Source organism: Centruroides vittatus, unplaced genomic scaffold, assembly GCF_030686945.1.
Source record: "Centruroides vittatus isolate TY-2023 unplaced genomic scaffold, ASM3068694v2 contig_742, whole genome shotgun sequence".
Lineage (NCBI taxonomy): Eukaryota > Metazoa > Arthropoda > Arachnida > Scorpiones > Buthidae > Centruroides > Centruroides vittatus.
This window is the reverse complement of record NW_027122478.1, coordinates 1,342,522-1,369,629: the sequence shown is the minus strand read 5'-3', so window position 1 is coordinate 1,369,629 and position 27,108 is coordinate 1,342,522. Positions and strand designations below refer to the sequence as shown.

The window sequence follows — 27,108 nt, the reverse complement described above, 5'->3', positions numbered from 1 at the left end:
CCTTCAGTTGTAACTAAACAAAATTAGTGACAGTCGTGTGCCATGTCCCAACATTTAAAATGGAGAAATTAATAAATATTTTGCTTCAAAGGAGTGATAAATCCATTCCTTGGGGCTTCAGATTGGAAGTCGGAATTCAAGTTGGATTTCCTTTAACCATTGGAAGGGTAAGCATTATTACTACTATATAATAACACGCAAAAACGCAGTTTTCTAACAATAAATTTATACTAATTTTCCATACTTTTAGTACTTCAAAGGGGGGTAACGTTATCATTTTAATTTGGATAATTTTTTCTTAAATTAAGGATAAGTTTTTACGTATACAAACTTTATACATTTGCGTTTTAATAAAACGATGTAATAATCCCGATCAAATTTACATAAGTTTAAACAGAAGTTATTTAACTTCACAAGTGTTTGCTTAAAAATCTGAAAGGTATTACAAATTCAATGGATAATTTTTTTAATATATTCAGCTAAAAATAGTAATTATAATTCGACTCCTATTTAAGTTTTCTATGGAGTTTTTAGAAGATCGATTGCATAAAACAAACAACGAAAAGAGACTCCTTTAGAACACTTCTTCTTTCTCGTTAAAAATAACTAAAAATACGATTCTGTACGGAACTCTTTTATATTTAATTCCCCCTTTCTTTAAGTTATCGTAAATTTTATTGTTTTGCCAATTTCTTAGAATTTTTACAATGTGAACACATTTTAAATTATGACCCTACTTTAAGAATGTCGATGTTCGACGCTTAGTCATGTTATCTACTCGAACGTCTTCCTGTTGCATGTCTACAGATATCTCTTTTTTATTTTTATTTTTTCACTTTTATCGTTTCGTTCTCGGTATATAAGTTACTGAAAGCTTTTTTATCGGTTTTTTTCCAGACGTGGCTTCTCTTTAAATGATTTTCTTTAATATCCAGAGTCCTCCCAGTTCCTTATCCACTTCCACATATATTTGAAAAAAAATCGCGTGTCTACTGTAATTTTAAAAAATAATTTAAAGAATAACAAGAAAAATCCCTAAACAGCGTTAGGGATTTTTCTTGTTTAGTAGAGAAAAACAGAGAAAAATACTATTTTATAACACAACCTGATTTATTAAAGAATTAAAATTTTATGAAGTGTTTTAGTAAATAAGGTGCGTAATGATAATTATATTATTAATATTATTACTATAACAAATATTGTTTAAAAATGTTTTATAATAATTTACTTACCGTCAACTTAAACGAAATAATGGGTTAAAAATAGAACGTCAACTTGCTCTTCTCTGCGTAATTAACTGAATTCTCTTGTCATTTAAGAGGTTAAACCATCAAAATTTCTATGGTCTTAACACAATATTGAAGAGTTTTAAGGGTCTTCACTCTTAAATAAGGCAGCGAAAAGTATGAGAAGTGACGTTTTTAGAATGAGATAATTAAAATTTTGTATAATGACATACAGTAGGCCTAGCTTTAAAACTGGCGGGTTGTCAAATAAAAGCAAAGTATTGATAGGCAGAGAAACAGCCAATGGCCTTGACTGATCTACACTGAAAAAATTTGGCAAATATTTATAGAACTATTTATAAAACGAATGACATCATTGTTTACACTGTTGTGTCACAAAACGCCAAAGACCTGATGTCTTTACAACTTTTTACACCCGATTATGTTAGTTTTAAATCATAAGTAAAGCCCTTTAATTTCAATCTTGTCATTGGAATGTCTTCCAGTTCTGCTGCTGGTTCCGTTCCCTCGACTAAATCTACATTTTAGTAATTAAAATGTACATTTATTCCAGACGATACAATTTTCAGAAATGTGTTTAGTCTCCGAGAATAAATAAAATATTAAAATTACATCATTATTAGGTTACATTACTAATTATCTTCTTGACACTATGCCGATCGTCCATTCGTCCTTTCCTTGACATTGGTTCCAAATTTGGATTCGGAGAAAAAATGGCCTCATGTTGTGTCTTTAGTAACGATTCACATTTTTAGTTAAATTATTTTCTATTTTTAAATAGGACAAGATATTCTTAAAGGTTTTCTTATGTCTTACAGCTGATAAGAATGCCAGTAACCCGCAGAGGGGTTAGAGAATTTTCACTTTTTCTGACAAAGAAAAGATAAAACAATTGTACCTACCGATGACCTGAAACCTTACTTGTCAATCCTTTCTGCTAATGTTTCCACTATGAGAACTAGGTCACCTAAATTACCATAGGGGTTAGGGAGTTTCCTTTAAAATACATATTACTACCTTTTTAATTGTCTACAGTGTCAAAACAAATTCCCAACTAATATCAGTCTATGCTGTAACGGAAATTCCTTTTTGGCAAAGAATGGGGATGTTTACGTAATTAAAGAGCCTTTAAAGTACTCTAAAATACCTGTTTAGTACCATTAAAATCCGAAACTACTATGAAAAAGAACTGCATTATGGAATAAAGCCAGATCTGTGTTGACTATCTTAAAAGTAACAACCTTGAGCATTGTTGTGTTTATTGTTACACAAGTCCTTGAATGGGGAAGACGACGATACACTCTAATTTACACATTATCGGTTTAGACTCTACAATTTCATCAATATATATATTCTCAACCTCGCGATGACCCTTGCAGATTGTGTGACATTCTTCGACAGATGGTTTGTGAGCTGCTACGTGATTTGTCTCTCTGTTTAAATCAAGAGAAGATTCATATTCACGCTGAAAAATAGAACTTAGGGTCTTCGTTCACTATATAACAAACTCTCGTGATTTATGAGGTTTTTGTGTAACTGGATGTTACTGACATTTTTGGCAGTGTTTCAAATATATGACTCTGTGTGCAAGTTCATTGGGAATCGTGTTGGTCTACATTTTTGTGTCTGGCTTTTTTTTCTAAACTTCTTATCACTTTATCTCAAATTCTGCAAAAATTACCTTCGGAAAATACTAAATGAGTGTAGAAATTTATCGCTAGATGGCAGAGGAGAGGATTTTCTTGCACGTAATTTTGTAGTAATTGTTAAACCTATGCTCCAATCAGCTGTTTTATATTATTGTTTTTTTTTTATAATTTAAAATCGGATGCATCGCATGTTTTTAAATTATAGTAGCAGTTTTCCTCATCCATCTATGTGTATAATAACACAATTCATAACTTGTCAAAAGCGTGGTCAGGGGTGGGTCTAGAGGTAACGCGATAGGGAGGCGCTCGCCCCCTTCTAAGATTTCTTTTTATTGCTAATAGGAGCTTCATTATTTCTTTAAAACAATGTTTCTATATTAATATTTTTCATTACTATTACATCAGTACGTTGTTTAAGTTCATGTAATTTAGGCAATTATTAAAGCGATAAAAGTTTTTATGTTGTTTTTCGTTACCCGAATTAAAAGTCGTCCTCAAGACTTGCCTTTATAACTTGTTTACATAATTAACCTGTCTTGGTATTCTTTAACCTACCAAGGTGCTTGTACCAAAATCCACCCAACCAATTATAGTGGTAGAAACGTTAACAATACCAAAAAATATTTCACTTTACATTTTATCTGAGTTTTGCATGAAGTTAGATAGACGAAAATCGAGAACAGATATGGAAAGCTTAAGGGCTGGAGGCCCGGTTAACTGTATACGAACTTCCGGTCCGAATCGGGAATCACGTGATTTCTTAAATTAAAATATGATTACAAATTGCAGCCCGGTATTGTGACGATGTCATAATAAGTAATTAATCGTTATATAATGTTTTCTTTCCGAATTCTCAACTATTTTTAGTTTTTATAATCATTTAATTTTGTATTGCCTAAAAATATGTTTTATATCATGTACAGGGATGAGTCTAGAGGCGATCGTCCCATAAGATATCTTATTGCTTAATTATTTCTTAAATTTTAAAATATAAGCGTTATTAGTTTACTTTAATTAAGACATATATAGATATATATACACTTTATTCCATGAATGAAGATTTTCTCATGGAACCTTTTCTTGCATAACTTTCTACAGAGTTTTTGCATAAGTATTTATAAACACGGATCTGAGGAAAATCCCATTGCAAAATCTGTTTAATTATTTCAAAGTAGATCATACAATTTTTATTCTTATTCTAATTCAAAGAGGAGGTTAATTTACATTTTTAAAAAAATGGTTTTACCTGGGAAAATTTGTGGCGCCATCTGTTGGTTAAATCGAAAATATTTTTGCTTATTAAATTATTATTATTATTACAATATTCTAAATGTTTTACATTGTTTAAAAAAAGTAGATCAGCCGCGTAAGCATTATGCGGTATACAAGGAATTTGCTTTATCAACAGACGTGTAGACGAGGCGAGTGAGAACAATTGAATGAGTTGTCTCTCGTCTTTAATTTGTCTCGATAAAGATAGATAACGCTCCTCATTCCGTTTTAAACGTAAATTGACAGAGATTTTATTAAACTGTTACTATTGTTTCTATAAATGTGACGGAACGAGAACGTTAAGAGCTTCTCTGAAAAATAAAAATGTTTTTTATTTAATTAACTTTCCGAATTAGATAACAGATGGCGGTACGTTTGTATAGAACTTTAAAAATTTAATACATTGTATTCAGCGTCGAATGCTCATAAAATCAAGCTTTAAGGTTCAATTGTCAACAATCAGGCTTTAAGGTTCAATTGTCAATAATCAGGCTTTAAGGTTCAATTGTCAACAATCAGGCTTTAAGGTTTAATTGTCAACAATCAAGCTTTAAGGTTTAATTGTCAACAATCAGGCTTTAAGGTTCAATTGTCAATAATCAGGCTTTAAGGTTCAATTGTCAACAATCAGGCTTTAAGGTTTAATTGTCAACAATCAGGCTTTAAGGTTTAATTGTCAACAATCAGGCTTTAAGGTTCAATTGTCAACAATCAGGCTTTAAGGTTCAATTGTCAATAATCAAGCTTTAAGGTTTAATTGTCAATAATCAGGCTTTAAGGTTTAATTGTCAACAATCAGGCTTTAAGGTTTCAATAATCAGGCTTTAAGGTTCAATTGTCAATAATCAGGCTTTAAGATTCAATTGTCAATAATCAGGCTTTAAGGTTCAATTGCCAACAATCATGCTTTAAGGTTCAATTGTCAACAATCAGGCTTTAAGGTTCAATTGTCAATAATCAGGCTTTAAGGTTCAATTGCCAACAATCATGCTTTAAGGTTCAATTGTCAACAATCAGGCTTTAAGGTTCAATTGTCAATAATCAGGCTTTAAGGTTCAATTGTCAACAATCAGGCTTTAAGGTTCAATTGCCAATAATCAGGCTTTAAGATTCAATTGTCAATAATCAGGCTTTAAGGTTATAATTGTAAACTTTTTAGAGAAGAATAAATCTGTTTGTTAGAATTTTCATAAAATCTTATACAGTACATAAGAAAACTTTGATATTTGCATATACAGTTTAATTACACTTTGGCATAGACAAGGGAGTCTTCAATGGGGATTATAGGCTCCAAATAAATAAAGTTAATTGATAAAAAAATTAAAATTGGGTTTACTTTGATATGTGTAGGCCTATCATGTTCAATTTTTTTTCAGTTACGTGTGTGTTGATAATATAAGAACATAATGACTACAGCTAATTTGTTTGTAGTTCCTAACAAACTTAATTCCTGGCTACCTCGGTGGCATTAAGTATCAGCGTCAAGGTATTATTTTGAAGTCTGACTATAATTTATTAGGCCTATTGTATAATAGTAATTTTAAATCCTCTTCTAAAGCAGAGGAAAATTTTAACAGGGGAAAACAAAAGAGACATTTCTATTGGAAAAATCTTTTAATATAGTCGATTCTCCAGTAAACTGCGGCCATTTTTTTAAGGAACGTTTCTTTTTGAAATGCGTACAAAACAACTTGTAAATAACGACCACCCCGAACAACAGCCATTTTAAAATTCCGGTCAGTAGCCGTTCTTCAGAGGTTTGTGTTACATAAATGAGTGTTATTGAAGAAAGTTTCTTTTAAACTTAAAATTCTAGCGGAAGAAGTAAAACGTTCTAAAATACTCTAGCATTTTAATATTGGAATTATTAAACATTTAATATTTATTCTACATATATATAGAATGAATCTTGTGTTATCACGTAAAAATGAAAAGATAATTAAATTTTTAAATTTAAATTTTATTTTAAATTTTGGTAGTTTTTTTCAATTAGTTTTAATGTGATTCTTAAAATCAAACAGTCGAATTATTTCAGCGTGAGTTGTATAATAAGGCTTTTATTTTAGTTGTTTCATTGGTTGTGTTTCCGAATAACATTGTAGGATTTTTGTATTGTTTCCTCACTTGTTTCATGAAATTCTTGTCAACGGGATATATTTACGATCAGGTTACTGTCAGCGATGTCATTTCCGACGATTTCCGATTTAATGCTGAGAGGCATTTATATAGAATTTGTAACAGATGTGTTGATAACAATGTCAATAACTTAAAATCGAATGACAGGACAAATGGTCGGTTCTGACATATGTCTGAACCGATTTCATTTATTGTACGACATAGCTCGTTATTTCATCTTTATTTTTGTTCTGCCTTTTGTAGCCGATAATAATTTATACTTGGAAAAGATAATGTATATCACTGGTCTTTTCACTGTTCAGCTGTCACTTGCTTCCATTCTGTTCTTGAAGAAAATGGCTTTCTTTTATTTATTTTTGCTGCACAAACTACTGGTCCGTTTCTATTTTTGTATAGAGGTGCTAATTAGCTGTGTTTTGTGTAATTGCGTGCCGACCTAATGTGACGCGTAGAAATTGTCAGTTATGGCTTAACAAAAACCTCGACGATTCCGTTAAGTAATTCTTCCGGCGAGTTTAGAATCAAATTTAAAGCGCAAGAAATGAGTTTCTTGGATATTATTGGATGTTTATGAAGTTTAATTCATTATAATATTTGGTCATACATTTATTCATCGTAATTTTTACTTACAGACTACGTTCACTGTTTAAAAACTGTTATGCTATGATCTAAATTGTATTTATTTTAAAAACAAATGGAAGAGATTACGAGTTCATTGCTCTGGATGTAAATTCATTTCTATTTACAAGTTGGACCAAGAATATTTTTATTATTTTTTTCGTTCTAAGGTATTATATTAATCTGTTAAATTGTACTAACTTCAGTTTTATGTGTACTTTAGCACCTATTTTTTGTCAAAAGTTGAATTTTTATTTAATACAATTACGTAGGATTATATTTTAATTCAAATCTATAATAAGTAGTCGATAAGGTAATAATATAAGAAACAAATAATACATTTTTTTAGTGAATTTGTTTGCATTAAAGTAATTCCTTTATTTATTTTTTTATTGAACGTCGGTGTTATAAATAAACATAATTTACAATCATTAAACTTTTTAACAACGGGTTTTCTTAATGATTTGGAATAAAATTTAATGTAAAAAATATATTTATAGTTCTAAAACTATAAATATATACGCTGTAACAGTATAGAAATAAATTATACAAGACAACAGTCTGCACATATGTACTCTTCCCCGCATATCTTGTAAATAATGAAAGAAAGGATACGTATAGGAAGGAAAATATTAAAGAAAAATATATATAAAACGAGAAAAAGTGTAAAATATATTTGTGTATATTTTACAGATTACTCCAGGTACAATCGCTAGCCATTATTTAGAAGCAGGTGACATAGTGTTACAAATAGCTGGCAAAAAAGCTGTTGACATGAGTCCAGAAGAAGCAGAAAAACTTATTTTATCTCAAGGAAACTCTTTAGATCTGGTTGTGAAAAAGTAAGTTCATTACTGTTCTTTATTTAAAAAGATTAACGACCTTCATTCTATTGAATATGTATAAATAATTAAATAAATAAAAAAACGCATTAAAATTTCGATTAAAAATAAAATAACGTTTATATTTATTTAATTTTATTGTTTGGATTCAACTTGATAAGAAAGTAGATACACGCCTAGATTATTCACGTTTCGGGCGGACAGGTTGAAGGACACGATCATTTTCCTCCCCCTCCTCCATTTTGTTTAAGATGTAAAATAATTTAAAAAATGTATAAAATAAAAATTAATAATTTACATAATTAGAACGAATTGCATAACGTCTTGTATCAAAGCCAAAGAACTTTTAAAAGTTAGAACTTCAAAAAAGTCATAACCCAAATATAAAAGTTGGTCACCCTCTTCTAGTAGAATGTGTTTACGTTCAGAATAGCACCGGCGGTTTACGGAATTAAAGAAAATTTCGTAAATACAGATATAAAAACTGTATAATTTCAATACGGGCAATATGGATATTTTAGAAAACAAAATGGCGGCCGTACGAAGAACATATTGAGAACGTAGAACCGGAAAGAAGTAAATATAGAGAAGGGATATTTTGGGATGACTGTGAGGAGATGGAGCCAAAGAGGACAAAAATGCCTCCAGTTGCGCTCGGGAGCAACCTATTTGGTAAGCGCATGCGTAAATATTGACTCCCACCGACCACATCGGACCAACCCTCTAAGATATTGAGAAGTCGGCATTTCCCAAAATAACCCTTTTTAGTCAAACTGTGAAAGGACAGAAAACTTTCACTGCTCCATCTCCATGGAACGACACTTCGAAGTCCGGTAAGTCTATAGTCAATGGTAAAAATTCGTTTTAAAACATTTTTAACCGAGTAATATTGTGTTAGAAATCTTTATAATTATTTTTAAAAGTTTCGGAATAATTAAAAAAAAAAAAAAAAAATTATTTCTTAAATGTAAGATGTAAACGAAAAAATGTCATAGGTATCGGATTATTAAACGTGCCGCCATCTGTTATCAGATAACGTAAATTGTGATTAGTTTGGTTTTTAATTGAAGCGAATTCCTCAAATTAAACGCCATTAACAGTTTAATTAACATAAAATTTGACAAAGGAAGACTATCTACTTTATAAATAACTCCGGTGCTGACGACACAACTTTCCTTTTCGACTTCGATGACGTCGACTAGTGTAAAGTTTAAACGTCATCAACCCACATGAATATTTAACATTGTTAAAATGGCTTCACGCCTTTTTAAAAAAGTCACTTTCTAGAATTATTTTTCTTTTTTTTTTAAGTCTGTTTAGTCAAAGTAAAAATTTGAAATATTTAATTTATTTTTCATTCTATAAATATAATATATATATTTAATGATCTTTTTCTTTGGCAAAAATCGAAATTTTGACTGCAAGATGCTGCCTGAAGATTCTAAAATAAAGATGATTCCAATTCTATTTTAGTCGACCCTGTTTATGAGAAAAACTGTTTATTATCTTCTCTTAAATTGTTTAGCAAATTAAATCGTTTTTCGTCGTTGAAAATGCCTAATTTGGATGGAAGAAAAAATCTTCTAGAGGAGAAAAATTGGGCAAGAATTAAATATCATTTTAATGTTTCCTATAAAATAACCAAAATTTTATAATATTAACCCCACAAAATATATATATACACACACCGAACTATTAAGAAAGTAGGCCAACTTTAAATTTTTGTTCAAAGTGTAACATTATTAGCCATCAGAACAGTAAGCTATTTTAGTTTTCGTCCTACATAATTCTGTTAAAGGATAAACTTCTTTTCAGATCTACTGCTATCACTCTATAAATATGCTTACCTTTATAGCGAAATTTCATAATATACAGCGCATTTTTTTTACGATAAAACACCACCGTTAACGTACTTACCTGTGATATTATACGTAGTCCGAAAGGACGTTATTAAGGTTTAATTTTATTCGATAAATTTTCAAATATATATATATATATTTATTTATTTAATTAAAAATTATGCTTGTGTAGCTATCTTTTAGAATAGTAAGCATATTATTTAAAAATAGGAGATTTCATAAGGCTGTTTTCAGTTGGAAGCTCATCTTGGAAGCTCATCTTGGAAGCTTTATAAATATTTTAAAATAGTTTTTTTTCTTAAGGTTAAATTTAACTAAATATTAAAAAATATTTAATACTTCACAAATGGAAAAAGTACTTCACTCATTTGTTTATTTTATCAGAATTGTTTTGAATTTTTAATATAAAAATCACGCGTAAAGAGTAAAATAGTATCAAAATACAGTTAAAATTTTATTTATTATACTAAATAAATAATACGTAGCCTAAAACAATTAATTATGATTAATTTTTTTTTCGTTAAATTATTATTATTTGCAATTACGCGTAATGCCACATCAGGGCTGGCTTGGGCCTGTTATGGTCCCACAACAGGCCCTTCTCCACCAAATTTATACGTAAAAATGCGAGGCCCTAAGCTAAAGTTTTCTTATCTTATACGCAAATCCGACCCCGTGTCACATCGAAGGTTATCTTCAAGAAATATACAAGCGGAATTCGAATCCGTAATCTAATGTAAAAAAGCAATATCTTAAATTCCGTTGGGTTTTAAATGTTAAGACACTTTCTAAACAGTCAACCTTTTTAAAAATATTCTTGTTTTATTATATAATTGGTTTAAAAGTACTAAATTTGGCAAATAAAATACCGTTTAAATCTTTTTTTTTACATTCCTCAACATAAATGAGAATAAAAGATGATAAATTCAGCAAATATTTATTACTTATTATTGATTTAAATATATATATATATATATATATATATATACATTTAACAATAATATTGACGAAAAATTACACACATTTGTCTTTTTAAAATTAAAATTTGAAATTATCGGTTTGTTTTAACTTTAAACCAATCACAAAAACCCCAAATTTGTTTGTTTGGATACGTTGTTTCTGTTTTTAATACAGATTAATCTGTTTTAAAATTTAATAACGTTTATAATTTTCTTATTAAGAAGTTTAGTTATATTTTTTAATTGGAATAACCGAAAATATGTATACAATAAGCCACCCGTAACAATGTAATAACGCGTTAAGTATCTCGTGCTATTTATATTCAGGGAGGAAAGTTATACTTTAAGTTTTTTTTGCACGTTTATAATACTAGATGAAAAATCTATTTAAAAATTTAATGACGTCATCAGACATTTAAAAATATTTTTTTTTCTTTGTTGAACATTCGGTAGGTGATTCATTCGTCTGTTTTGTCCAATTTTAGCATCAATGAACTAATAGATTATCGCTCTTCTCCGAATGACGGTGTGCTTAGAGACAAAGATCTTAGACTAAAATTGGATTATTTCTCACGTCTGCAATCCCCAGCAAAATATTTACGCGGAATTTCTTCGTTAAAACTATAAAAATACGCGCCTTTCGACTCTCTTAAATGTTTTATTTGGTAAATATACGAAAAGAATCATTTAATTTCGATGAAATGCCGTTTCTCGCGATTAAATTACGACGATTTTATATAAGGGGGATTCTTTTCGTATCAAGTAATTCGAAATACGTGAAGACTTTTTATCAGTGGAGTTCATTGGATGAATGTCGGGACAGCTGTTGGATGTCCCTGGATTTGGAATCGATAACATAACTTGAGTTCGTTTTATCGCTAGGTATACAGACAGAAATGCTCAAGTATTTATCGCTTTTCAACTGTTTGTTTATCATCATCCGTTTGTTATTAATAAAATCTCGTAATGTAAATATTAAAACGACTTTCAATATTAACTTCTAATCGAATTTCCGATGTAGTGTTATGTACTGTACGTGTCATTAAATATTTAAACTTGTAATTATACATCATGTTTACCGGCTTAAAATTAAAAATTATTATTTGAAGAGTTTTTTTTTCTGTTTTGGTGATGGAAAATGATTTATAACACGTGTTTCTCTTAATACTTTTTGGTGTGTTTTTTAAAATTTGGATTCACCTGTCTGAATAAACAGTTATAAATAATGTAAGAGCTTTAATTTTATTAATCGGCAATCAAAACATTTCGCAGGAGAAGTTACTTTGAACAAAACAGTAGTTTGTGTGATACCATTTACTGATAAATTCAACTGTATTAAATTCAAAACAATAGAGTTGTCTAAATGTTCTTTTTATTGGTCCTTAAATGTACTATGAAACCATGTAATGTAACCAGTATATTAGTCTTTGCTACAGAATGGTTTTCGTATTGTTTTATTTTAGAAAACCTCCCGGGAATGCCAGTCCTGCTATATGGACACCGTCGCTATCAGCAACTCCATCGAGGCAAGAATCGAATCCATTTTTCACATCGAATGTTCGGAACTCTCCAGTTTCGCCAACCTCACCGGTTTCACCCTTCAAACCGGTGACGACACCAGCTAAGACTGTTATTCACCCAATTTATATCGAAGACCAGCCAAACTGGAGTTCGCCGATACAATCGCCAGTGACAGGAAATTCCCAACTTTCGCCGGTTTATAATCGTCAAAATTCAATAAACGATGCCATTTCTCCACAGACGCCCCCACCGCCGCCACCCCCTCCACTTCCACCCTCAACTATGGCGCCTCCTCCACCCCCACCCTCAACCATGGCGCCTCCTCCTCCCCCACCACCTCCACCCCCACCAAGTGGTGATATGCCCACATGGAAAGAGAAGCAAAAAGTAAGTCGTACTGGCTAGACATATTAAATAACAAATTACTTAAATATAAACAAATTGTTAAGTGCCTTTTTTTTCTTTCTTAGGCATTGGCCAAAGAACAGCCAAGTGGTTACCACCCTTCCCAGCATGCAGCTAGCACTCCACAAGAGGGTAATAATGCGCCATTTTGTTACTTACCACCACAACTACAGAACACATTAAAGAAAGATAAGAAGCCTTTTACTTATACCCCCGGAGGATTAGACTTATCTCAAATCAGATCGCCAAGAATGCAGAAGAGAATAGCCGCGAATTTACAAGAAGATGATCGGCCTTCTACTCCTCCAGCTGTCAACCATCATCCACCTGTATTATCTCAGCAATCTCAGAATAATAACGGTAGTTCCAAACGACATCAGGCCTACGTTCTACCAGCTTATAATTCGCCAATAAATCTCTATTCTCAACAAAATGCCCTGAATGCCTACGACACACAGACGGATCAAGCAACTAGACAGTTAGAAGGGTAAGTGCGTGTAACATATACATTGAAAATACGTTTCGTAACGCCATTAAAAATAAATAACACTACCAAAATAAATCTTGTATTAAATTTATCATAAAAATCTTCAAGATTTACAGCTCATATGAGAAATTATTCTTATCCTTTACGCTGTAAGAGCAATGACACGGACTACCCAGAATGATTTATAATCTGTGACAGTTTATGCTATTATTAAATTTTTAATGCTGATTTTAATTTACGTTGCTTGTCTTATAAAATTTATTGGTGATCAAACATCTTTGAAAAAAAGTATATATATACGATCACGTTTCATTGTTCAAGGTTATTCGGATCACGTGATTATAACTCCAAGAAATGGACTATTAGGTCACACTAATTTTTCCTTTTATAGTGTTCACTTGTCTGGTAACAATACACCGGCTGCAGATTATCGAAATCACGTCGATCAGGATCCATCCAGAGAATTTGGGCAGTCCAGGTCTTTCCGGATATTACAGATGATAACAGCTGATGAAGAGAACCCTGTTCAAGGTAAAATTCCTTTATTTTTTATTTTTTTTTTTTCCTTTCCTTAAAACGCGATAACGTCATTTAAGCGATATTTTAAGCCGAAGAAATTGTTTAAAACGAATTATTATGAAATCTTTAACTTTTACGTCATCGCCAGTAGTATTTAAATTGTAAACAATGCTAAGTTTAGCTTCGTTATCCCGGATAAAATTCCGAAATTCGTACGTCTTAAACGTCTTATTAAATTCCAAAAATTGAAACAGTTTAACTCGAAAATAATTCAAATTTTTAAAATATACAGCGGTTTTTTTTTTCTTTTTAAAGTATAAGCTGCCAATGTTTACGACTCTTAATCTTGATTTAGCAATCTTTTAATTGAAATTTATTACACAAAACAACTCCTTTCCATTACAAAAACCCTTTTTAATTAAGCTGTTGAATGTTTATTTTTGAACTTTAACACTATTGACATTTAACAACAACAACAACATTATCCAGACTTAATCAGAATTTAGGCGAAAAGTGAACTGTTTTTTCTTTTTTACATTGAATAAAAATAGCAAAATGGCGATTTCGTCACTATTTTTGATACTTTCCAACATTTTTAATAATTACAAAAATCGATACTTAAACGTAATACTGGAATGCCTTGTAACTTGGTATTCGTGTAACGATTTTAAATGTAAATTAACAAAACAGTGAACCTTTTCAGCGAAACTAAGTAGCTCTTTCTATCCGTCTACCCACTCCATCATTCAGATTTTAAAATATTCGTTGGACAAACTTACAGACGGTTTATTAAGTTAATATAAAAATGAAGAATTTCAAATAATTTTCTCGTTTTTGTGTCATTTATTTATATTTTAAAAAAACTTCGAATAAATTGTATTGTGTAAAGAATTAACATATAATTTTCCCTAAAGAAGAGAAATAAATAAATATATATATATATATATATATATACAGTCGAACCTCTAAACGACGGACACTCATAAGAACGTAAAAAGTGGCCGTTGTTTGGAGGTTATTTTGTATACATTTTTATTCGACGTTCCTGTAAACATGACTGCCGTTATTGGAGGTTTTACTGTAAGTTTTCATAATGAGTGTAGGTTATATAATGGCCTACTTCTATTAAAATAATAACTTAAATAAATCTTTAGATAAAATAAAAATTATTTAAATATTTTCTCGTGTAATTTAACGAATAATAGAGACTGTTTACCAGACAGAAATCACCATTTAACATCATATTTTTGCCTAATTTTTACGAAATGTGTTTAGGAAAAACGTTGATTTTATTTAATTCTAATTTCATTCTTTCCAAAAGTAATATTTGTAAAAAAAATTGATAATTTCTATTAAAATAATTTTCCTATTGCAATTATTAGTTTTGTAATTTTAAAAAAACCGTCGATGTGTGCTGTAAAATACAAAGTTATTTGAATGAATTTAATAAAATTTATACAAAATGTGTGTTCAGACATCTGTTATCACCTTTTTGCTTAGAAGAGCTCTTAAGAGTGATAACGCCTCCTTACAGCGTGTCCACTCGAAATTAAATTCGAAGGATGTTACTCGATGACAGCAACGCCCCTGCAGCAACGTAATGTTAAACATCATTTTTTATAATAAATTGTGTTCTTGTCAAAACAATACACGTTTTTTTTACAGTTATCAAGTTATTTCTGATACGATAAATCAAAATAATGTTTTTATTATCCGATCTTTATACCGTTATTCGACCGTTTAAAGACGATTGCTACCACCGCCCTCGTAAGAACAGAGTTCAAATTCAAACCGTATTTTTTTAAATAATTTATTGCAGTATCGTTTCCATCTTTCATCCATGTTTGGAGAACTCTTTACAGTACAGTAACAGACAAAAATTGAGGCCAGTTATATAGCCCACCCGTTGAGTTATATGCTTCACAATAACCTATATTTTACTACCTAATTTCTTTAATATTGCGTTAACGTTGTACTGTTTAAATGTTCCTACGTATTTTTCTCTATATTAAGGCAAAAATAATTAATTTTCAGACAGAATTTCAAAAATATTTTGTACTTATTCGAACCTCTAATAACCACTTATAAACGGCGGCCATTTTTTCGGAATCGTTTCTATTTGAAATGCGTTGAAAATAACCTCTTAACGACGGTCACTTGCTATGTTGTACCATACATTTCAATATTATCTCACTTAATTCCTATTAATATACACCATGTAACAGAATTAACATTGCAATTCTTTCGACAGTTGTTTTGATAGGGTCGTACTTTTCTCATATATCACTTTTTCAAATTAAAATTTATTTGGCTGACCCGAAAGGAAACCGAATCAAATTAATATTGTACACGTGTCAAAAACTATTGTTTCAGAAATTTATACAAAGAAGAGATTTATAATGTGCCAAGTCGAAGAAAAATTTTTGTATCGTATCCATCTGGCCTAACATAATCTTGATAATTGATATAACTATACAAGGCCGCGCACACGGGGTGTTTTTGGAGGTTTACCCCCCCCCCTCATTTGGCAATTTAAACAGAAAAATGTTACTATTATAAAACAGTTCCTCCTTATCTTCTACTTAATGTAGAGTAAGTTAGCATATACTTACTCTATATACAGTAAAAATTAATAAACTATGTTTTATTTTAAAACCATGTGCACATAATATATGATTTTACGTATTAAAAAATATGTACGGTTGTTGATACAGTGCAGTAAATTCCACATCATTCCTTAAAATTTCCAATTGTAAAATAAGGAGCCGATGTCGAATTGTTTTATTAAATACAAAAATATGTACATTATAAATGGAATATTAACAAAATATCCATGATTTTTACCGTTTCAAATTGGCTTATGAACTATAACATATCAAGAAAGATTATAATATATTTAATTTTATACAACTATTTGTATAAATCAAACGAAAAAAAATGTTAAAATTTAGCATCTATTTTTATATAACAAACATTATATATAATATATAATGTTCCGAATATGTCATTCTAAATAAAATTCGATATCATTTCTGTTAAGTGAAATGACATTTTCTAATTATTCGCTCGTTGTTCTTCCTTTTATCACTGATTTGACTTGACAACAGTCGAATAATTTCTACATTGTCATTCTGTCTAAAGATATTACACACGAACGTGTTTAATATTAAAATATTCTTGAAATTCAAGCTCCAGGCAAGATGCAATTACACGGTTAAATACTTGATATGTCAATTAATAAAATTATATTTTTAATGTAAGTAATTATAATTTATGTAAATGTTAAGTTTTTGAGAGATTATGTTGCGCTTCTTTATCTTAATAAATATCAAAATCATTAACGTGGATTATTTCAGATGACTTTAACATTAGATTTTACAGTTAATTTTAATCAGCAGTTATAAAAAAAAACACGTGGGTGCACTTCAAATTTAATTTAATTAATTAAAAATAGTCTCAATACGAGTCATCACGACACAGTTTACGTAATTTCCTGGGGCTAATAAGATGGAAATAAAGGTTAATAACTAATGAAATAGGACAACTGAGTTAGCTCATTTTAAAATTTTTCTGTTGCAAAACGAGGAAATTTTCTAACTACAGTCTTAAATCTTTAGATCAAGTAAAACCGAAGAAGAAGGAAGAAGACGAAATGAGATTTTCGGGTCTTAGAAAAGATGCGATTCCTTCGAGAGCCTTCCATACTTTACAAAAAATGACGGGTTCCGATGCGTCTACCACATCACCTACTCCATCTTATGGTAAGAAGATAATTTCTCAAATTAAATTGAGATTTTCTGTTGAAGTTTTATGTATACTTAATTAAATACTATTTGTAGATAGCAACGAAGGGTACGACTATCCGAATCAAGACGAACCACAACAGCCAGTCGATCCAAGATATAAAGGCAGTTATATACCTGGAAGATCTTTCAAGATGCTTCAGGAAATGACAGGAATGAGTGATGATGAAGGTCGGATACAGTTCTGTCACGAAGAATTTTTATATTTTCTTTAATGATCTCTGATCATTTTTATTTTCTAGGAGGTCAGACACTTCCACCTTCGGTTTTTCAACAGAAGCCTAAGAAAACTACAAGTGTACAGTTACAAGTCGGTGGTCATCCCGCTGCCCCCCAAACTAGGGCTTATCCACATCACGATGTTGGTGGTCCTTCCCCAACTAGGGTATATCCACATCCCGATGTACCTGCCTGTGAACAACCCTACGAAGCAGAACCAAAGATGTATAAAGGAGGACGAATTCCTTCGCAATCGTTTCGAATGTTGCAAGCTATGACAGGCGAAGCTTCAGGTAATACATTATTATTATTCTATATACTTTACAATTTATCCGTAGATTATTTTCAAAAAACTCAATGCAAACATCAACAAATATAAGCTGAAATTCTGTAATTAATAAGGTCATACTATAGTACTTTTATATACGTTTAGAAGTTTAAAAATTTGGACGTTTTAAACTAGCAAATGTCATCGTATTTAAATAGGCCCGCTACGACCTTTTCTTATATAATCAATGAACATTAGCTTATACGTCTACTAAAAAGTATAAGAATAGATCCATTCTTATACCATATTTTTCACAGAAAAGTTGTTACTTTATAAATTTAGTCAATACTTCCAACATATTAAAACGTAAAATTCTTCTATTTAAAGAAACACGTGAAATTTTTTAATTTCATTTTGTTACGGAACAAATTCATCATCAACGGAAATTGCATTTGGGTAAAGAGGCTTTCACGAAAGTCATCCACTCGATAGTAGATCCAGCCAAAAAGTGATGGTGTCTCCAGCCCCGAGACCCCACTTACTTTTGTAAATAAATAAAGAAAAATCAAACAAGAACAGGGAAAAGATTTTGAAGGAGACAATACACATGTATATATATATATCATCTTTGTAAGCCACTAAGTGGAAATATGTGGATATGGTGATGATGATGCCACTAGCACTCTGGACGAAGAGTAAACTTCATCCATGGCTCTAGTAGCTATATCCACAGTGAATGTAGGTTTGAACCAAGGGTTCCTAACCTTTTTTCTTCTATTAACTCCATATAGAAAACATTCCTTTCAATCGATCTTCTTAAATTGTTTTTTGTTACTTTCCAAGGTTTACCGTAATATATTAAGTAAATTATTAATTAAATCACTTAACAACATTCATGTGGAAAATTCATTATTACCATTATTTGAAAATTATCTGAAAATCTCGAAAAAATAAAAGTATCTGATCTTTTTTTTTTTTCATCGATTATCCCTCTTGAGTTCATCGATCCCTTTCAAAATTCCATTAATCCTCAGGGGTCTATATCGACGTTGGTGTTCGAACCAGGGATTCCCGTTGGGAATCCCTGGTTCGAACTTTCTAATATCTGTTCTAGTAATGCTAATGCATTATCCGTGCCATTATCTTGTGCCTTATAAGGACACAAGACAAATAAAACTTCACCAATTTGTAATCTCGCGAAAATTCTAAGATCAGTATATAAAATTGACTGTATTATTAATACATTTAGTCACGCATATAAAAAAAAATCGAATTAAATCAAGCCTAGTAAATTGTGCAATTTTTAACAAAATATTCTAAACTCAATAATAATATAGAAAAAAAAAATAGAGAAGGAATATTTTTCTTTTTTATCTTACTATTTATTTAATTAAAATGAGATAGAGGTTACTTATTCTGAATCATTAAGTATGTAGTAGACCTATATAATTTGCACGAATTATTATTTAATAATGTATTATTTATGTTTTATTTTATTTAAAATAAGAAGGAAAATAGTCTGCAATTTTTTTAAATTTAATATTTTTAGATTTAAGCTATTTTTAATGATTTAAATGGAATTTATATTCTGACTATAAATGTAAAAAAATCTAAGATTGATTTCGATACTATAAATACTAGTTCGTTTAAGCGACTCCAGATGGCAGGTTAATCGTTTTGAAGTCTAAGTTTCTTTTCAAGTCGAAATACAGTACTTGGTAGTCACAATCAAATCTTTTAGAAATTAATGATGATCATCAGGAATTTATAATTGCCCGTATTTTGCCTGTTGATAAACACATGAAAATTTTAACCAAATCAGAGTTACTAACGAATCCGTTTGAAGAAAGAATAAGTGCCTTAACAAACAGAGGATTTGAATACGTAGAAGTAGTTAATAAGTAAATTAGTGTCCTTTGACTATACCGCCGCCGATACTTATATAACATTCTGTATTGATTAAATATTTTAAACAGAAATCAGCTACAGTATGTAAAGAATTCCGCGTAGCTAATGAAAAATTATAGTAACATGCACTAGTGACTGATCTGAAGTGCAGGAAGAATTGGGCCCAGGCCTTTCGTAAACAAACTTTAATGAAAAAATAAACTTTTTTTTAGGCCCTATAAATGATTTTTGCACAGGATCTTTCACACTTGCACCTTTCTGCTTACGTGCTAGATTATTTTTTTGATGTAGTTAGGCTGACGAGACGATTAAGGCCTACTACTATGGAGGACTTAGAATCGGATCCCAACTCTTCGTGGTTGGTATAATGCATCGGGCCTCACCATCCGGCCCCCAATAAAGTGGCCTGGCCGGAACCATGATGGGGCATGGAAAAAAAGATCTTCTAGTTCCAATACGGCGGAAAGAGTAAAGAAAAAAATGTAGCTAGGCTGTTTCTTGCGACATCGTTCAGTACATAAAATTGATAATGATTGTTCTACTCGTAATTTGTGAACAGGCCAATCATTCTTTTCTCCTCTGAAGAGTGAGATTGGTTTGCGTGCATGCATGGTGATATTTTTATCTCTTCTGTTGCAATAATTCAGTTGTCTTACGCATCTATTCTGTGAAATTATAGATTATTTTTTTTTTACGTATATCTTAAATTATGTGTCGAAAAAGTTTTTAAATTCACTTCGTAGAAATATATATTATTTCCACGAAAAATGTCGTCATCGTGGCAACTCGAATTAATTCTCTTTAAGCAAATATTTGTCGTTTCACAAGCTTCTGTTTTCACTCCCATTTGTAGATTCTCTGCTGTGTTTTTTATATGTACTGTGGAATATACTTTATACTTATTTAACTCGTAAAAAATAGTAACTTATGATTATTATTATATTCATAAAAATTTCATGAATATACACTCAGTAATTCAAATGTATTGTTGTGTGTAGTTCCGTAATGGAAATAAATTGCTGGTGCTTGCTTTATAAACTTAGTAATATTAAAACTGATTTTTAAAAAAGCAAATAAAACATTTTAAAACTTAACAAATTTAAAAAATAATCTTTTTTTTTTAAATTTATCAGGTTTATAAAATATAAATAACCAATGTATGAATTTATTTTTTGATTTTCAATTTTAGTTTAGTCTTTCTCATAGCTTTTTTTAACGATGAAGTTTATCTAACTTCTATAATAATGAAAGAAAATCTATATTTGTGTTTTTATTTATAAACAAAGTCAATTTTAAAATTGTTTTTTTCTTTATATATTACTGTTATTTTCTATAGATAAGAAGAGAAATAGAACTTTTGCTTCGGGGAAGGAAAAAGTTTTCGTTGAATTGCAATATTTTATATTTATTTTTTCAGTTTTGTGATATTTAAAATGAAACAGAATATTTTTGTTCTTTTAAATTTAATTATTTTATTAATGACATGATTATTTATCAATTTTATTATCATCAGAATTTAAAATAATTTTTAGAATTAATTATTTAAATAAACTTAAAATATTTTACATAATATTCAATGGAAATGTTTCCAGCTAAATGCTACACAAAAAAGAATTTTGTTGTTGTTTGAATATAATTTAAATATCTTTAAAGCTGCCATTGCCTTTTTAATTTAATTTAATTTTCTAATTTAAAAATATCTTATATAAATTTGCGTAATAAATAATTTTTATATCGTTCATATTTAAATAATTAATTTAAATATTAATTAATATAGAAAAAGATTAACTCCTCAGACTAAAAAGAAAAAAAAAAACATAAGATTTTACATATATTAATAAAAGAAAAGTTTATGCTAATTAAATTTTATTTCCCAATTTAAATGAATTTAAAAGTAATTGTTTTTGAACTTCATAAATTCTTTCGTGGTTGTGGTAAGAATAAAATGATTGAACACCGATAATTTTACATGATTTTTTTTAGTCTTGCAATTTAATTTATTATTTATATTTATTAATCCAAAAACACTTAGACATACCCAACCTGCGTGATAATCAGATGTTTATCGTACTGAACGATTCAATCTGCAGACCAAGTTATATTATAAATACATGTTTTTCAGAAAATGTTTTGGAGTAGTCAATAAAATTAAATAGTACGTCTTTACAATTCGTGTACGCAAGAAAAAAGGATAAAAAATCAATACATCTGTACAAACAGTTGGCTTATATTATATTTATGTAATATGCAACTTTAACACTAAATTTTATATATATATAATAAAATAAAACCAAAGCTGGTTGCCACAGTCTATAGCGCGACTGATGGGGAGACATGAACCCCATCCCAGGACAAAGGCATCCTTCAGATATTTCGTATTATTCAAGAAGTTCTTTTGTAAATGATAAGTCGAAAAGTCCGTTCTGTGAAGTTCCTCTAGATATTCCAACAGTCCAGGGGATATGGCACACAAAGCCCGTATCACAATTGGCACAACTTTGAGGCTTTTATTCCTTAGCCGTGTTATCTCAGTTGCTAAATCTCTGTATTTATTCAGTGTAATATATATACTGAATAAGGAATATAAACAACTAAGGAACAAAAGGAAAGTTGTGCCAATTGTGTTAAGGGCTTTGTGTGTCATATATCGGGGAGTAAAGAAGGGCTCTTGTTCTGTAAGCACGAAATCTTCTACATCTGCTCAAGAAATATCTTAGTTCTGTTTTTGGTTTCTCATTATCTCACAATATATATGTACATAAATGAAGTTTTTATCCGAGAAAAAGTAAGATCTATTCTAAGAGCGATCCTTCAATCTGGACCATTCTGAAGGAAGCGATCATCGCTTTCATATCGCAATCGAGCTAGCAATCTTAATGCGACTTTTTCTATTTTTCTTCGCGTATCCAATAAGGGGACTACCAATGAGAGAAGGGCAGAATCTACCGAAACTTTTCTTGTAGAAGCTTGTTTCCAAAATGATAATTATATCAAACTGAAACAATTTGCTATGCACCTTAAGTTAGTTATTTAAATATTTTGAAAAGTAAATACAGTCAAACCTGTTTTTATGCGCTCTTTTTATGTGCGATTTTTATTTGTGCGACTTGTTTTGTGCGATTTTTTTTATTTGTGCGATTTGTTTGGTGCGATTTTTTTGTGCGGTATATGAAAATTTCAATCAAATTGGAACATAATTGACTCCTGTAAAATTTTTTAAAACATTATTAGATGTTTTCTATGACATCAGCAGGTTTTTTCAATTTTTATTCAGTAAAATTTTTTTCTCATACGTTTTTTTCGGTCCCCTCTCATTTTAATAGCATAAAAATCATAAATATTATGTTATATTTGAACAGATGCGGTAAGTTAGCTCTCCTCCAGCTTTAGACTGCAGGTGTGAAATTTCACGCCTTGTTAAATGAAATAACACTTCCTGCAGCTATATTTATCAAATAAAATTATTATTTAACGATTATTTTTAACTTTTTAATGTTAGATTCGTATTTAAGTGGAAATAATTAATTAATATAAAAATTAAAATTCTTAGAGGATTTTTTCCCCATTAGGTGTTGCAGAAAAAGGCCCAAGGAGTTAAAAAAGCAATTCCTAGTTATTTCGTACGGTTTCGAGTTATTTTCTACGTGAGACTTTTTTATGCGGTCCCTATTCACCGCATAAAAAAAATATTTTTTAAATTGTATTGCGAAAACTATTTTTTATAGCCACTCGTGAAGTTTCGCGCGATTTTTTTATGCGTTTTCTTTTATGCGGTCCCTATCCCCCGCATAAAAACAGGTTTGACTGTATATTCTAAATGTGCCACAATTTTTTACTTTCCCGGCTCTGTTATATATAGGCCCTAACAAAGGGGAGTGTGGCGATCGGTCAAAAAATGACCCCCAAGTTTTTCACATTTTTGGACTCAGGACACCTTGAAACGTCAAAAAATGCAAAAAAAATAAATTCAGTTTTTTCCCCCTGTATGTATGGCTGTTAGTGTGGGTAAGTGGGTGACACGATTTTGTTCTCACTTTGAAGCTTATTAACTCCTGTACTTTTTGTCGAAAATTTCTGAAATTTTGCAGGGAAGTCTGTGTATTAGGGGATTGATGATGATAAATTTTGGTGGTTAAAAGTCGACGGGGTTGGGAGATAAAGGGGTGTCGTGCGTCATATTGCATATAGTGTTCGGACTTAATAAAGGTTTTACTTGTTATTAGCATTTACAATTTTTATAAAACTCATCCCTATTTTCAAAATTAAGCTTATTGCCATTTTGTAATAATTATTATAATTATGTAAAAGTATTTTAATAAATTATCATAACAGATGGCGCCACACGCAGTTTTAAATGTTGTGACCGGGAAAGTTAAGCAATTCGTTGCTGGATTTTTTTTCTACTTTAAAGTATGCAATTAGTAATTCAATTTAATCTTATTCTATTCTCAATTTTATATATATTTCAATTTACTATATTCAATTTTATTATAATCCCGGTAGGAGCAAGAACTCTGCAGAAAGTAACTTTCTGCAGTATTGGGATTAAACTTGAGGTATAGTTACACGTGAATAAACTTAAGTTATTGTAACATGAAGCTTGTTTATTGTCGGTTATAGTATTACACTTAACATTTAATTGTAGCATTGTGCCATTGTAGCGAGTGCAACTAATTGTTAGAGCTCGAAGATAATTTTAATATTAGTTTCGGCCGTTGTAAGTGCGATTGTTTGCAAGTTGAGGATTGACTGTAGTTTAAGTGTTTTTCTCTCTCTCTCTCTTTGTGATATAAAATAGTTTCAATTTCAGTAATTGTTTTATATGTTAATTTTTTTTTCTAATTTACTAGCAGAGTTAAAGAAATTTTAAAAAATACTTGATTTAATATTTTCGTAACAATATCTTGAAGTTGTTTTGTAGGCAAGCCAATTCCATCTAAGGATAGCAATAAGTTAACTACAAAAAATTGAATTACATTTATTATATAAATTTCGCGTGGTTTTTTTTTTCGTGGATTGTTAGTGTCAATTTTTCGTTCATATCTCTTATTTATGCTATTTAATTCAATCGTCGAATAGGCCTGTCTGAAAGACAAAATTGAAACTGGCAATGTAGACAGTAGCATTGGATTTTCCATTCGAGGTACTCTTATGGAAAAATCCAACGCTGGTACCTTTCATGAAGCAGGATTTCCGGTCAGATTGGATTTTCTGTGTTCTGTGTATATTTACTAAATTTATTCAGTAGAGTATTATCGTTCATTTGATTGTCTTGAAATAAGAATTTCATATCTTAGTTAAGAAATTTTTTAAATTTAAAAACTAATATAAATACAGAATTTAAATTAGGTAGCTCCGTGTACAGCTCCGTTTACTTGTTATTAGCACTTACAATTTTTATAAAACTCATTCCACACGCAGAATTACAGACGATACAGTCGAAATTTGTTGACTTCAGACATTTTTCTTCGGGGGAATTTTTTAGGAAAATGTTCTCTTATAAAAGTTTGGTTTGGGGTCCTTTTGGTGGGAGCCCCGGGTAATTACCCTTTTACCCATAGGGTAACGCGCCATTGATAAAATAATAATGGGGCAGACGGTGACTTGGGACTTTTCTTCGAAATTTTTCCACATGGTTGAAAAGTCATTAAGGATTTAACACATTGCAGTGTTTGTGAAAATGTTGCAACGATAGTTTCCAAACAAGATGAATAAACGTATTAAAAAAATTATGTTCCGTTAAAGTTAATTGCGTTCTAACGGTTCTGAATGGACGTGTAGACGATTTCAAAATACATAGCCCCACGTTATATCGCGGATTCGGATATATCGCTCTTTTTCTTTGTCTTCCTGATAAGCGCGATAAAACGAGAGCCTGCTGTATTTTTGTATTTAATAATAGTTTTTTTAGATTTTATAACTGTTTTCATTAATAGGCTACATTTCTTCTTAGATCTTTTTATATTTTGAAGTTTAACTTAAGATTTAGTTGTTCAGCGTGTTTTCTGCAGACACGAATTAGAAAAAAATAACTTTTAATTACAATAACTTCTATTTAAATAAATATTTTTTGTCTAGAATTTTTTACATTGTTTTTTAGAAGAGATGAATCAACACTTTTGAGCCATATTTTCAAAATTTTAACAAAGTTGAAAACAAATTCAATCGAATTAAAAATAAGATAAAACAATTGTATATAAAATACAGTATTTATTTATAAAAAAAATAGTAGTTTTTCAATTAATTTAGTTTATTATTTTTTAATTGTGTATTTTTTCAGATCAAGGAGGAACCGATTTTTAACTTTCACCAGAAGTAATTGAAGGATAGAGGAAGAAAATCATCTCCATCCAATTCGAGTACGTTTTATATATATATATATATTAAAAACCGCGTTGAAAGAATTAACGAAGAATGAGAATCACACAGAAGTGCGTATATTATAAGTAGATAGTACTACAAAAAGTGTGTTTTTACTAACATCAATCTACGAAAATTGGCATCGTTTCTAGTCACGTGAAAGTATCTTAACGGACGCTTTTCTTTATTGCATCCCGTCCCATGCAAACTATTTATATAAATAAATAAACTTATATAAAAATACGCGCCATTTGGACTAGAAGTTTGAAATAATAAAAAATAAATTCTTTGTTTTTAATGATCTTTTTTATATTTTTAAATATAATACACAATTTGTAATGGCTTCATAATTGCTGTAATGAAGAACTTCACTACAAAAGTCTACAAATTAAAAATAGGCTACTGTATAAAGTTAAGAAAATCTAGAACATGATCAAACAATAGTAAAACAGTGTAAAGTGAAACTAGAGTAGTCTCAGCAAAGTCTTATTCGTTTGTGTATCAGAAGGCATACAGTTTCATACCACAGAAGTGTGATTGACAATTAAACATATTCCTGGCCTAATCTGAGAGTTAATAGTGAAATAATACGTTTTTGACCGCAAACTTAATTTTAGAATAATGAGAGACGTATAATTATGGATATTTTTTAAAGTACTGTACAATTTAATCAGGGTAGATTTATGGGTGAGCATGCTGGGCACGTGCCCAGGGGTTTCCGCAAAAAAAGAAAATGGTAAATTAGTATAAACCAAAAGAAACGAAATACAACTGGCTATATTTGTAAATACAGTATACATTTAAAGTAGAATTTCTTATACAATTATATATGTAAACAATTAAACCCTCGTTTTAACGGACTAATTGAGATAACGGATAATCCGTTATTACCGAATATGTTTTAAAATCATATATTAATGAGTTGAAAATGAAATATGTGAGATGTATTAAAATGTATAAGTGTGAATAAAACCATAGAACATCATAACAGTCTAGTACATTGAATAATTTATACTCGTTGATTCTTTAATATAAC

General features: G+C 30.1%; 1 protein-coding gene across 2 annotated transcripts; it reads left to right on the top strand.

The window, feature by feature from the left end:
• Positions 1-26,370, top strand: LOC136981051 (uncharacterized). 2 transcript variants are annotated; one of them, XM_067277325.1, is made up of 9 exons: positions 1-167; positions 7,616-7,764; positions 12,046-12,490; positions 12,574-12,995; positions 13,387-13,526; positions 17,132-17,275; positions 17,354-17,488; positions 17,560-17,829; positions 25,993-26,370. In XM_067277325.1, the coding sequence occupies exons 1-9, from the start codon at positions 60-62 to the stop codon at positions 26,013-26,015; spliced, it is 1,836 nt and encodes a 611-aa protein (XP_067133426.1). In that variant the 5' UTR covers positions 1-59; the 3' UTR covers positions 26,016-26,370. The 2 variants fall into 2 exon arrangements, with proteins under 2 accessions (XP_067133426.1, XP_067133427.1); XM_067277326.1 differs by lacking the exons at positions 1-167; positions 7,616-7,764 and adding an exon at positions 8,443-8,597.
• The last annotated feature ends 738 nt before the right edge of the window (positions 26,371-27,108 follow it).

Coding starts and splice junctions, on each gene's coding strand:
- LOC136981051 (XM_067277325.1), top strand. CDS start 60: ATGGAGAAATTAATAAATATTTTGCTTCAAAGGAGTGATAAATCCATT. Junction 168..7,615: donor TTCCTTTAACCATTGGAAGG/GTAAGCATTATT, acceptor TATATTTTACAG/ATTACTCCAGGTACAATCGC. Junction 12,491..12,573: donor CATGGAAAGAGAAGCAAAAA/GTAAGTCGTACT, acceptor TTTCTTTCTTAG/GCATTGGCCAAAGAACAGCC.